This window comes from Oncorhynchus tshawytscha, linkage group LG02, assembly GCF_018296145.1.
Source record: "Oncorhynchus tshawytscha isolate Ot180627B linkage group LG02, Otsh_v2.0, whole genome shotgun sequence".
Classification (NCBI taxonomy): Eukaryota; Metazoa; Chordata; class Actinopteri; order Salmoniformes; family Salmonidae; genus Oncorhynchus; species Oncorhynchus tshawytscha.
In genome coordinates, this window is record NC_056430.1 from 31,860,612 (window position 1) to 31,875,274 (window position 14,663).

The following is a 14,663-nucleotide window of genomic DNA, read 5'->3' on the forward strand; positions in this document are numbered from 1 at the left end:
AAAGGCCTGATTGGTGGAGTACTGCAGAGATGGTTGTCCTTCTGGAAGGTTCTCCCATCTTCAGAGGCACTCTAGAGCTCTGTCAGAGTGACCATCAGGTTCTTGGTCACCTCCCTGACCAAGGCCCTTTCCCCCAATTGCTCAGGTTTGGGAGTTCCAAACTTCCTCCATTTAAGAATGATGGAGGCCACTGTTCTTGGACCGTCAATGCTGCAGACTTTCTTTGGTACCATTCCCAAGATCTGTACCTCGAAACAATCCTGTGAGCTTTATGAACGATTCCTTCAACCCCATGGCTTGGTTTTTGCTCAGAAATGCACTATCAACTGTGGGTCCTTATATAAAACAGGTGTGTGCCTTTCCTAATCATGTCCAAGCAATTGAATTTACCATAGGTGAACTCCAATCAAGTTGTAGAAACATCTCAAGGATGATCAATGGAAACAAGATGCACCGGAGCTCAATTGCGAGTCTCATAGCAAAAATTAACTTCTCACTTTGTCATTATGTGGTATTGTGTGCAGATTGACTAGGATATATTTATTTAATCCATTTTTAGAATGAGGCTGTAACGTAACAAAATGTGAAAAATGTCAAGGGGTCTGAATGCACAGTGTATAATTCATATGCCGTGTATTGCATTGCAGTGAAGTGAATGGAGTAAGGAGTCACCAGCTCCGTATTAAACCCGGGTGGGGGCTCCCGAGTGGCCTAAGGCACTGCATCTTAGTGCAAGAGGCATCACTGCAGTCCCTGGTTCAAATCCAGGCTGCATCACATCAGGCCATGATTGAGCGGCGCAATTGGCCCAGCGTCGTTCAGGTTTGGCAGTCATTGTAAATAAGAATTTGTTCTAAACTGACTTGACTAGTTAAATAAAATAAAAACTAATTGCTCAGCAAAATAAGTCTAGGTTTTGTACTCTGACTAAATCCAATTATGTATATTTGTATTTTATTAAAACTGCATACCTTAACATATAGCCTACACAGCTTTCAACAAACCAATATTGGTGTAAACTTTCCAAATAAAAGCTGGTATAAATACAATATAAAAAAGCCAAATTATCAATGCATTTTTTTTTTTTTTAATTTAAGATGGTTGCAATGCTGTTAAAAACGGGGTTTAACATGTCTTTGTAGGGGGGCCCTTATTTTGAAAAAGACAATCTGCAATCGTGCTGCCAGAAGAACGGTAATGGAGGTGTGTGTGTGTGGCAATGTACCAAGTATGGGTAACTGCATACATGGAGTGTTTAAAAAAAAAAGTGGGCGTTGCAAAAGAAGTGGGTTGATCAACAGCTGTGTGTGTGTAACATCCTGCACTCCATTACTGGTTAGACCGGCCCGGCCATAGCCAGGTGCACCTCTGGTCAGCTTAATGTTTACGTAGGAGGTTAGGATCATTAATGTGACAGGTTAGGAGAATGAGTTGACATTTAGGAAAAGGCCTAGGCTTAGCTAAAATGAGTCTGCTAAATTAGCTGATTCGCTTTCCATAAACCAACTTGTTGATCCTCCCACTTCTGTTGACACAAGCACTTTCAGACACTCCAATGCACTGCCGTTTGGCATGCAGCACGTTGGCAGTGCATGCTGGGACTTGTAGCGCAGGGCAGCACAGGCAGTATGGCAGCGGGCCAAAATGAATTGATAACCCAAATCTATGGGCGTGTCCGAGCAGATCACTTTTGTCAAGTGGTCACCACCTTAAAGTGTGTTGCATTATGGGGATACAAATTGCCCAACTTGCACCTACACGACAACTACATTAACCGAAAACCATGTGATCAAAAGGTCATGAAGTACTGACTTCAAATTTCTTCAACTTCATCACCTGCATTGTCAGAGGGTCTATTTTCAACCAATAATTAAGGTGTTTTTGTTTAACCCACCCGAACTTGACCAAAGACGTGACTGAAACAGGAACCAACTTTGCTGCGATTCATGTATACAGTGGTTATGTGCAATTAAATGTGATTTGAGTCTCACCAATTGATAGTACGATGTACACACATATGTACAGTTTGAGTGTGTGATATGGGGGTTGGAGACATGTTTAATTCAATATTACAAAGAAAAACATTTAGAAACAATTGCAACACTGCCATGTGGCACTGAGCCTAGATGTTGGAAAACCACACCCGTTTCCGACTTTCTGATGTTGCAGATTCAACTCCCGACTTCACTCAACTTTTGTCTAGTCGGTAGCTTGCGCCGTACTACTCAAATGAGCCCATTGCGTGTCCTAGAGGGTGTGGCGATTTATCCAGTACATGCGCTATACAAAGACCTGTCACCACCAATAAAGAGTTTAGTTGATGACAAATGAGTCGCACCACTGTTGGTTATTGGAGGACTATTTTTCAATATCAAAAAATGAGTAAACTTTTTTTTAAACATTCTATTACTACCTCAGGTCTCAGTTTAAAGGCGTGCTGTATTGAAATGCTAGGACAAACTATGGTTGAAACTACAAACTAAAAGGGTATGGCTGAAATCCATGGCACAGGTGTGACCATATGACAAGCCAAAGCAGCAGGTTGTCTTTAAATCCTTCCCTCTCTGCTGGCTGGGCCGTCTCACCTGGTGTAGTGAAACTCTAGAGCCAGATCGTTCCAGTGCTTGTCGTCGGGCGGTACCACAGACTTCAGAGCGCAGGGGTAGCGTCCCCCCCAGCTGTCACACAGATAGACCACTCCATACTGACCCCGCCCCAGCTCTCGGCCAAGCTTGGGCTTGCCTGCCAAAAAGACAAAGAAATATACAGAGATTGCTTTATTGTGATTGGCCTGTGAGAGAGGACAACCCTGGCAGTGTATACTATTAGAATTCTTCCACATTTTATTACGTTACAGCCTTATTCTAAAAGTGTCAATCTATACAAAATACCCCATAATGACAAAGCAAAAACAAGTTTAGATATTTTTGCAAATGTATTAAAAATAAAACAAATACTTATGTAAATAAGGTATTCAGACACATTGAGACTCAAAATTGAGATCAGCTGCATCCTGTTTCCATTGATCAGCCTTGAGGTGTTTCTAAAACATGATTGGAGTCCACCTGTGGTAAATTCAATTGATTGGACATGATTTGGAAAAGCACACACTTGTCTATATAAAAGGTCCCACAGTTGACAGTGCATGTCAGAGCAAAAACCAAGCCATGAGGTCGAAGGAATTGTCTGTAGATCTGATACAGGATTGTGCCGAGGCACAGATCTGGGGAAGGGTACCAAAACATTTCTGCAGCATCGAAGGTTCCCAAGAACACAGTGGCCTCCATCATTAAATGGAAGAAGTTTGGAATCATCAAGACTCTTCCTAGTGCTGGCTGCCCGGCCAAACTGAGCAATCCGGGGAGAAGGGCCTTGGTCAGGGAGGTGACCAAGAACCCAATGGTCACTGACAGAGCTCCAGAGTTTCTGTGGAGATGGTTGTCCTACTGGAAGGTTCTCCCATCTCTGCAGCAATCCACCAATCAGTTCTTTATGGTAGAGTGGCCAGACAGCAGCCACTCCTCACTAAAAAGGCACAAAAACCCACTTGGACTTTGCCAAAAGGCACCTAAAAGACTATGAGAACCATGATTCTCTGGCCTGAATGCCAAGCGTCACATCTGGAGTAACCTGAAACCATCCCTACAGTGAAGCATGGTGGTGTCAGCATCATGCGGTGGGGATGTTTTTCAGTGGCAGGGACTGGGAGACTAGTCAGGATCGAGGGAAAGATGAATGGAGCAAAGTACAGAAATCCTTGATGAAAACCTGCTCCAGAGTGCTCAGGACCTTAGACTGGTGCAAAGGTTCACCTTCCAACAGGACAATGACCCTAAGCACACAGCCAAGACAACACAGGAGTGGCTTTGGGACAAGTCTCTGAATGTCCTTGAATGGCCCAGCCGAGCCCGGACTTAAACCCGATCAAACATCTCTGGAGAGACCTGAAAATAGCTGTGCAGCGACACTCCCCATCTAACCTGACAGAGCTTGAGAGGATTTGCAGAGAAGAATGGGAGAAACTCCCCAAATACAGGTGTGCCAAGCTTGTAGCGTCATACCCAAGAAGATTCAAGGAAGTAATCGCTGACAAAGCTTCTTTATCAAAGTACTGAATAAAGGGTCTGAATACTTATGTAAATGTGACAGTTTCTTAAACATTTGCAAAAAATTCTAAAAACAGTTTCCTTTTCATTATGGGTAGTGTTTAATCAATTTTAGAATAAGGCTGTAATGTAACAAATGTGGAAAAAGTCATGGGGTCAGAATACTTTCCGAATGCAGTGTGTGATTATATACACACACATACCACACACAGTGGGGAGAACAAGTATTTGATAACCTGCAAAATTGGCAGTGTTTCCTACTTACAAAGCATGTAGAGGTCTGTAATTTTTATCATAGGTACACGTCAACTGTGAGAGACGGAATCTAAAACAAAAATCCAGAAAATAACATTGTATGATTTTTAAGTAATTCATTTGCATTTTATTGCATGACATAAGTATTTGAGACATCAGAAAAGCAGAACCTAATATTTGGTGCAGAAACCTTTGTTTGCAATTAGAGATTATACGTTTCCTGTAGTTCTTGACCAGGTTTGCACACACTGCAGCAGGGATTTTGGCCCACTCCTCCATACAGACCTTCTCCAGATCCTTCAGCTTTCAGGGCTGTCGCTGAGCAATACGGACTTTCAGCTCCCGCCAAAGATTTTCTATTGGGTTCAGGTCTGGAGACTGGCTAGGCCACTCAGGACCTTGAGATGCTTCTTACGGAGCCACTCCTTAGTTGCCCTGGCTGTGTGTTTCAGGTCGTTGTCATGCTGGAAGACCCAGCTTCGAGCCATCTTCAATGCTCTTACTGAGGGAAGGAGGTTGTTGGCCAAGATCTCACGATACATGGCCCCATCCATCCTCCCCTCAATACGGTGCAGTCGTCCTGTCCCCTTTGCAGAAAAGCATATCCAAAGAATGATGTTTCCACCTCCATGCTTCACGGTTGGGATGGTGTTCTTGGGGTTGTACTCATCCTTCTTCCTCCAAACACAGCAAGTGGAGTTTAGACCAAAAAGCTATTTTTGTCTCATCAGACCACGACATTCTCCCATTCCTCCTCTGGATCATCCAGATGGTCATTGGCAAACTTCAGACGGGCCTGGACATGCGCTGGCTTGAGCAGGGGCACCTTGCGTGCGCTGCAGGATTTTAATCCATGACGGCGTAGTGTGTTACTAATGGTTCTCTTTGAGACTGTGGTCCCAGCTCTCTTCAGGTCATTGACCAGGTCCTGCCGTGTAGCTCTGGGCTGATCCCTCACCTTCCTCATGATCATTGATGCCCCACGAGGTGAGATCTTGAACGTTATCTTGAACTTTTTCCATTTTCTAATAATTGCACCAACAGTTGTTGCCTTCTCACCAAGCTGCTTGCCTATTGTCCTGTAGCCCATCCCAGCCTTGTGCAGGTCTACAATTCTATCCCTGATGTCCCTACACAGCTCTCTGTTCTTGGCCATTGTGGAGAAGTTCTTAACCTCTTGAAGCTAGGGGGCACTATTTTTATGTTTGGAAAAATAACGTTCCCAAAGTAAACGGCCTATTTCTCAGGACCAGATGCTAGAATATGCACATAATTGACAGATTAGGATAGAAAACATCAATTTTCCAAAACTGTCAAAATACTGTCTGAGTATAACAGAACTGATATTGCAGGCGAAACCCTGAGGAAAATCCAATCAGGAAGTGCCTCTTATTTTGAAACCATTCTGTTCCTATGCATGCCTATCCTCCATTTAAAGGGATATTAACCAGATTAATTTCTCTCTGGCTTCCCAAAGGTCAGTCTTTAGACATAGTTTCAGGCTTTTATTTTGAAAAATGAGCGTGAAAGATCACATTGCGTAAGTGGATAGGTGGGGGCTCAAGAGTGAGTTTTTGCGCTACAGAGTAAAGCCGCCATTGTTCCTCCCGCTGTTATTGGAAAACCTACACACTCGGTTGATATATTATCACAGTGTACAAAACATTAGGAACACCTTACTAGTATTGAATTGCACCTTCTGTTGCCCTCAGAACAGTCTAAATTCGTTGGGGCATGGACTATAAGGTGTCGAAAGTGTTCCACAAGGATGCTGGCCAATGTTAACTCCAATGCTTTCCACGGTTGTGTCAAGTTGGCTGGCTGGATGTCCATTGGGTGCTGAACCATTCTTGATTACACACAGGAAACTGTTGAGTGTAATAAACCCAGCAGCTAGTGGACTTTAATACAGGAAAACTCAAATCTGTTCTACCAGCATGTTAAATGTGCAACCAGAGAGGGAAAAACTTGTACAAAGACATGTACAAAGCTCTCCCTCAATTTGGCAAATCTGACCATAATTCTATCCTCCTGATTCCTGCTTACAAAAACTAAAGCAGGAAGCACAAGTGACTTCGTCAATAAGAAAGTGGTCAGAATGCAGATGCTAAGCTACAGGACTGTTTTGCTAGCACAGACTGGAATATGTTCCGGGATTCTTCCCATGGCATTGAGGAGTACACCACATCAGTGACTGGATTCATCAAAAAGTGCATCGATGACATCATCCCCACAGTGACTGTACGTACATACACCAACCAGAAGCCATGGATTACAGGCAACATCCGCACTGAGCTAAAGGGGAGAGCTGCCGCATTCAAGGAGCGGAACTCTAACCCAGAAGCTTATGAGAAATCCCGCTATGCACTCTGACAAACCATCAAACAGGCAAAGCGTCAATACAGGACTAAGATTGAATCGAACTACACTGGCTGCGACGCTCGTCGGATGTGGCAGGGCTTGCAAACTATTACAGACGACAAAGGGAAGCACAGCCCAGTGACACGAGCCTACCGGATGAGCTAAATTACTTCTATGCTCGCGTCGAGGCAAGTAAAACTCAAGCATGAATGAGAGCGTCAGCTGTTCTGTACGACTGTGATCACGCTCGCCGTAGCCGCTGTCAGTAAGACCTTTAAACAGGTCAACAGGGCCAGGAGTACCAGGATGTGTACTCCGAGCAACCAACTGGCAAGTGTCTTCACTGACATTTTCAAACTCTATGACCGAGTCTAAATACCAACATGTTTCAAGCAGACCATAGTCCCGGTGCCCAAGAACACAAAGGTAACCTGCCTAAATGACTACCGACCTATAGCCATGAAGTGCTTTGAAAAGCTGGTTATGGTTTATATCAACACCATTATTCCAGAAACCCTAGACACACTCACTCCAATTTGCATACCACCCCAACAGATTATGCAATCTCTATTGCACTCCACACTGCCCCTTTTCCACCTGGACAAAAGGAACACCTATGTGAGAATGCTATTCTTTGACTACAGCTCAGCATTCAACATCATAGTGCCCTCAAAGCTCATCAATAAGCTAATGACCCTGGAACTAAACACCTCCCTCTGCAACTGGATCCTGCACTTCCTGACGGGCCGCCACCAGGTGGTAAGGGTAGGTAACAACACATCCGCCACGCTGATCCTCAACACAGGGGCCCCTCAGGGGTGCGTTCAATCCCCTCCTGTACTCCCTGTTCACTAAAATCACATTTGAATGGTCACATGCACATGGTTAGCAGATGTTAATGTGAGTGTAGCGAAATGCTAGTACTTCTAGTTCCGACAGTGCAGTAATATCTAACAATTCCACACAAATTTAAGTAAAGGGATGGAATAAGATATTGTACATAAATATATGGATGCGCGATGACCGAGCGGCATAGGCAAGATGCAATAGATGGTATAGAATACAGTATATACCCATGAGTTGAGTAATGCAAGATATGTAAACATTATTAAAACGGCGTTAAAGTGACGAGTGATCCATTTATTAAAGTGACCAATGATTTCGAGTCTATGTTGGCAGCCGCTTCTTTGTGGCAGTGTTGGCTGTTTAACAGTCTGATGGCCTTGAGATAGAAGCTGTTTTTCAGTCTCTCGGTCCCAGTTTTGATGCACCTGACCAGACCTCGCTTTCTGGATGGTAGCGGGGTGAACCAGTCTATTGCATGGCCAGGCACGACTCCAACACCATCATTAAGTTTGCGGATGACAACAGTGGAAGGCCTGATCACCAACAATGACGAGACAACCTATAGGGAGGTCAGAGACCTGGCCGTGTGGTGCCAGGACAACATCTCAGAGAGTAGTGCATACAGCCCAGTACATCTCATTCCAGATGGCGTAGCAGTCGGACGTCTGTTTTGTCTTTGTTTTGTCCCGTCCTGTGTATATTGTTTTCTTCATATATATTTTTAATCTCAATTTCCATCTACGGACTGAACATACTCTCCTGCAACCCGCCTCACCCAATGTGGTATGAATCTGCTATTTGTTATACTTTAGAACCGGAATCCCCATCTGAAGCTAGCCAGCTAACTAGCTACTAGTCAGTTAGCCACTGCTAGCGGTCATCACCATGAACTGTGACAGCCAGCCTCAGCCCAACTTCCTGCCAATCTGCACAGCACGATATTAACCCAGAACATATTGGACTGCTTTTTCTCTACCACATCTCCGGATTCCTCCGTAAGCTCAAACTTTACATCGGATCATCGCAGCTAGCTAGCTGCTATCCGAGTGGCTACTCCTGGCTAACGTCTCTGTCCCGAAGCAAGCACCAGTTAGCCCGGAGCTAGTCTCAAGCTAGGCCCATCTCCCGGCTAGCCGAGGAGATCCATCAGACAATTCCTGGGCTTCAATACCTCTTTTGCCAATTGGCCTGGACCCTTTGCTGCCGGCACGGAGCTCCACCGATCCATCATGACTGGTCTGCCAACGTAACCGTCCGAGGGGGTTTCAACAGGCTCTGCCGTTGGGACGTCCCCCTGAGGCCTATCTGCTAGCCCCGGCCTGCTAGCTGTCTGAAACACCGTGTTTCCAGCTTGCCTAGCTACTCACTGGACCCTATGATCACTTGGCGACACATGCCTCTCCTTAATGTCAATATGCCTTAGTGATTAGTCTTATTTCACTGTAGAGCCTCCAGCCCTGCTCAATATGCCTTTTTGTTCCAGCCTCCACACATGCGGTGACCTCACCGGGTTTAAATGGTGCCTATAGACAAAAACTCTCATCGTCACTCAATGCCTAGGTTAACCTCCACTGTACTCACATTCTACCATACCCTTGTTTGTACATTATGCCTAGAATCTATTCCTCCGCACCCAGAAATCTGCTCCTTTTACGCTCTTTTCCGAACACACTGGAAGACCAGTTCTTATAGCCTTTAGCCGTACCCTTATCCTACTCTGGTGATGTCGAGGCTAACCCAGGCCCTGCAGCCCCCAGCATCACTCCCATTCACCAGGCACTCATTTGTTAACTTCAGTAACCGTAAAAGCCTTGGTTTCATGCATGAAGCCTCCTCCCTACATTTGTTTTATTCACTGCTTTAGCACACTCCGCCAACCCGGATGTCATAGTAGTGTCTGAATCCTGGCTCAGGAATGCAAACAGTGTAGCTATTCCCTCCGCAAGGCAATCAAACAAGCTAAGCGTCAGTATAGAGACAAAGTAGAGTCGCAATTCAACAGCTCGGACACAAGAGGTATGTGGCAGGGTCTACAGTCAATCATGGATTACAAAAAGAAAACCAGCCCCGTCACGGACCAGGATGTTCAGTCTGTCTGGGAGCAAGACAATTTCTTTGCTCGCTTTGAGGACAATACAGTGCCACGGCCCGCTACCAAAACCTGTGGACTCTCCTTCACTGCAGCCGACGTGAGTAAAATATTTAAACATGTTAACCCTCGCAAGGCTGCAGGCCCAGGCGGCATCCTCAGAGCACGCGCAACCCAGGTGTCTGGTGTATACGGACATATTCAATCAATCCTTATCCCAGTCTGCTGTTCCCACATGCTTCAAGAGGGCCACCATTGTTCCTGTTCCAAAGAAAGCTAAGGAAACTGAGCTAAACAACTACCGCCCCCGTAGCACTCACTTCCGTCACCATAAAGTGCTTTGAGAGACTAGTCAAGGACCATATCACCTCCACCCTACCTGACACCCTAGACCCACTCCAATAGGTCCACAGGCAACACAAGCACAAAGACACTGCCCTAACCCATCTGGACAAGAGGAATACCCTGGGTCTTGACCCCGCCCTGTGCAACTGGGTACTGGACTTCCTGACGGGCCGCCCCCAAGTGGTGAGGGTAGGTAACATCACCCCACTAATCCTCAACACTAGGGCCCCACAAGTGTGCGTTCTGAGCCCTCTCCTGTACTCCCTGTTCACCCACGACTGCGTGGCCATGCACGCCTCCAACTCAAATCATCAAGTTTGCAGACGACACTACAGTGGTAGGCTTGATTACCAAAAACGACGAGACTGCCTAAAGGGAGGAGGTGAGGGCCCTCGGAGTGTGGTGTCAGGACAATAACCTCACGCAACGTCAACAAAAAAGGAGATTATCGTAGACTTCAGGAAACAGCAGAGGGAGCACCCCCCTATCCACGGAACAGTAGTGGAGGGTAGTAAGTTAAGTTCCTCGGCGTACACATCACGGACAAACTGAATTGGTCCACCCACACAGACAGAGTGGTTAAGAAGGCAGCTTGTCACCAAAAGCACTCAAACTTCTACAGATGCACAATCGAGAGCATCCTGTCGGGCTGTATCACCGCCTGGTAAGGCAACTGCTCCACCCACAACCGTAAGGCTCTCCAGAGGGTAGTGAGGTCTGCACAACGCATCACCGGGGGCAAACTACCTGCCCTCCAGGACACCTACACAACCCGATGTCACAGGAAGGCCATAAAGATCATCAAGGACAATAACCACCTGAGCCACTGCCTGTTCACCCTACTATCATCCAGAAGGCGAAGTCAGTACAGGTGCATCAAAGCAGGCACCGAGAGACTGAAAAACAGCCACCACTAACATTGAGTGGCTGCTGCCAACATACTGACTCAACTCCAGCCACTGTAAAAATGTATCACTAGCCACTTTAAACAATGTCACTTAATGTTTACATACCCTACATTACTCATCTCATATGTACAGTGGGGTAAAAAAAAAGTATTTAGTCAGCCACCAACTGTGCAAGTTCTCACACTTAAAAATATGAGAGGCCTGTAATTTTCATCATAGGTACACTTCAACTATGACAGACAAAATGAGAAGGAAAAAAATCCAGAAAATCACATTGTAGGATTTATTTGCCAATTATGGTGGAAAATAAGTATTTGGTCACCTACAAACAAGATTTCTGGCTCTCACAGACCTGTAACTTCTTTAAGAGGCTCCTCTGTCCTCCACTCGTTACCTGTATTATTGTTATCAGTATAAAAGACACCTGTCCACAACCTCAAACAGTCACACTCCAAACTCCACTATGGCCAAGACCAAAGAGCTGTCAAAGCACACCAGAAACAAAATTGTAGACTTGCACCAGGCTGGGAAGACTGAATCTGCAATAGGTAAGCAGCTTGGTTTGAAGAAATCAACTGTGGGAGCAATTATTAGGAAATGGAAGACATACAAGACACTGACAATCTCACTCGATCTGGGGCTCCACGCAAGATCTCACCCCGTGGGGTCAAAATGATCACAAGAACGGTGAGCAAAAATCCCAGAACCACACAGGGGAACCTAGTGAATGACCTGCAGAGAGCTGGGACCAAAGTAACAAAGCCTAGCATCAGTAACACACTACACCGCCAGGGACTCAAATCCTACAGTGTCAGACGTGTCGTGTCCCCCTGCTTAAGCCAGTACATGTTCAGGCCCGTCTGAAGTTTGCTAGAGAGCATTTAGATGATCCAGAAGAAGATTGGGAGAATGGCATATGGTCAGATGAAACCAAAATATAACTTTTTGGTAAAAACTCAACGCGTCGTGTTTAGAGGACAAAGAATGCTGAGTTGCATCCAAAGAACACCATACCTCCTGTGAAGCATGGGGGTGGTAACATCATGCTTTGGGGCTGTTTTTCTGCAAAGGGACCAGAACGACTGATCCGTGTAAAGGAATGAATGAATGGGGCCATGTATCGTGAGATTTTGAGTGAAAACCTCCTTCCATCAGCAAGGGCATTGAAGATGAAACGTGGCTGGGTCTTTCAGCATGACAATGATCCCAAACACACCGCCCGGGCAACGAAGGAGTAGCTTCGTAAGAAGCATTTCAAAGTCCTGGAGTGGCCTAGCCAGTCTCCAGATCTCAACCCCATAGAAAATCTTTGGAGGGAGTTGAAAGTCCATGTTGCCCAGCAACAGCCCCAAAACATCACTGCTCTAGAGGAGATCTGCATGGAGGAATGGGCCAAAATACCAGCAACAGTGTGTGAAAACCTTGTGAAGACTTACAGAAAACATTTGACCTCTGTCATTGCCAACATAGGATATATAACAAAGTATTGAGATAATCTTGTTATTGACCAAATACTTATTTTCCACCATAATTTGCAAATATATATATATTTTTTTAATCTAATTTTGTCTGTCATAGTTGAAGTGTACCTATGATGAAAATTACAGGCCTCATCTTTTTAAGTGGGAGAACTTGCACAATTGGTGGCTGACTAGATACTTTTTTTGCCCCACTGTATATACTGTACTGTATACCATCTACTGCATCTTGCCTATGCTGTTCTGTACCATCACTCATTCATATATTTATGTACATATGATTCATCCCTTTACACTTGTGTGTGTATAAGGTAGTTGTGGAAGCACAAGCATTTCACTACACTCGCTTAACATCTAACCATGTGTATGTGACAAATAAAATTTGACTGTCGAATGCTCCCTAAAACACTTCAGTGAGCAGGCCTTTCTAATCAACCTGGCCCGGGAATCCTGGAAGGATATTGACCTCATCCTGTCAGTAGAGGATGCCTGGTTCCTCTTCAAAAGTGCTTTCCTCCCAGTCTTAACCTCTCTAGGGTACGTGGGACACTAGCGTCCCATCTGACCAACATCCAGTGAGATTGCCGAGCGCCCAATTCAAATACAGAAATGCTCATTATAAAAATTCAGAAAACAAAACATTTTACATAGGTTTAAAAGATGAACTTCTTGTTAAACCAACCACAGTGTCATATTTATAAAATGCTTTTCACCGAAAGCATACCTAGCCCAGTTAATAAATTATTAAACGGTAACAAGCCAAGCAGAAGCGTTACAAAACTTAGAAATAGATACAATTAATCCCTTACCTTTGATGATCTTCATATGTTGGCAATCAGAAGACATTAATTTACTCAATAAATGTTCCTTTTGTTTGATGAATTCTCTTTATATCCAAAAACCTCTGTTTTGTTATCGTGTTTTCTTCAGTAATCCACAGGTTCAAAAGCAATCCAAATTGTATCCGTAAAGTTCATAGAAACATGTCAAACGATGTTTACATTCAATCCGCAGGTTGTCTTTTAGCCTAAATGATCTATAATATTTCAACCGGACAATAACGTTGTCAATATAAAAGGTAAACAAGAAATGCACATGTGCATGAAAAAGCTCTGACTCGGTAGGGTCCACTCGTTCAGACTGGTCTTACTCCCTCATTCATAAGAATACAAGCCTGAAACGATTTCTAAACTGTTGACATCTAGTGGAAGGCATAGGAACTGCAAATGGAGTCTTAAGTCAATGGATACTGTAATGGCATTGAATAGAAAACTACAAAACAAAAACTACTTCCTGAATGGATTTCTCTCAGGTTTTCGCCTGCTAAATCGACTCGGTTATACACAGACACTATTTTAACAGTTTTGGAAACAGTGTTTCTATCCAAATCTACCAGTTATATGCATATCATATCTTCTGGGCCCGAGTAGCAGGCCGTTTAATTTGGGCATGCTTCTCATCCAAAATCCAGAAAACTGCCCCCTACCCTAGAGAAGTTAAATAAGCATGCCCCATTCAAAAAATGTTTAACTAAGCACAGCTATTGCCCTTGGTTCACCCAAGACTTGACTGCCCTTGACCAGCACAAAAATAACCTGTGGCGTTCTGCATTAGCATCAAATAGCAACTTTTCAGGGAAGTCAGGAACCAATATACTCAGTCTGAAAAAGCTAGCCTTAGCTTTCCTAACTAACAGAAATGTTCTTCCTATAGCACTAATTCCAAAACCTTTTGGGACACTAAAGTCCATGGAGAATAAGAGCACCTCCCAGCTGCCTACTGCACTGAGGATAGGAAACACTTACCACCGATAAATCTACGATAATCGGGAAATTCAAGAAGCATTTTTCTACGGCTGGCCATGCTTCCTGGCTACCCCTACCATGGCCAACATCTCAGCACCCCACACTTCTCCGTCACCCAAAGCCAGACAGCTGATGTTCTGAACTGAAAAAGCTGCAAAATCTGGATCCCTACAAACCAGCTGGGCTAGAATATCTGGACCCTCTTCTTTCTAAAAAATTATCCACCGAAATTGTTGCAAACCCTTTAAACTAGCCTATTCAACCTCTCGTATCGTCTGAGATCCCCAAAGATTATAAAGCTGCGGTGGTCATCCCCCTCTTCAAAGGGGGAAGACACACTAGACCCAAACTGTTATGGACCTATATCCATCCTGCCCTGCCTTTCTGAAACCTTTGAAAGCAAAGTCAACAAACAGATCCGACCATTTCGAATACCACCGTACCTTCACTATACAATCTGGTTTCCGAGC

The 14,663-nt window shown here is 44.6% G+C and overlaps 1 protein-coding gene across 4 annotated transcripts in view; it reads right to left on the reverse strand.

The window, feature by feature from the left end:
* Positions 1-14,663, reverse strand: part of dstyk (dual serine/threonine and tyrosine protein kinase) — a 46,544-nt gene that overhangs the window by 6,165 nt on the left and 25,716 nt on the right. For all 4 annotated transcript variants that reach the window (XM_024378550.2, XM_024378543.2, XM_024378535.2 and 1 more), the window contains one exon: positions 2,586-2,742. In XM_024378550.2, the coding sequence (XP_024234318.1) occupies positions 2,586-2,742 (157 nt within the window). The remainder of the gene's footprint in view (positions 1-2,585; positions 2,743-14,663) is intronic.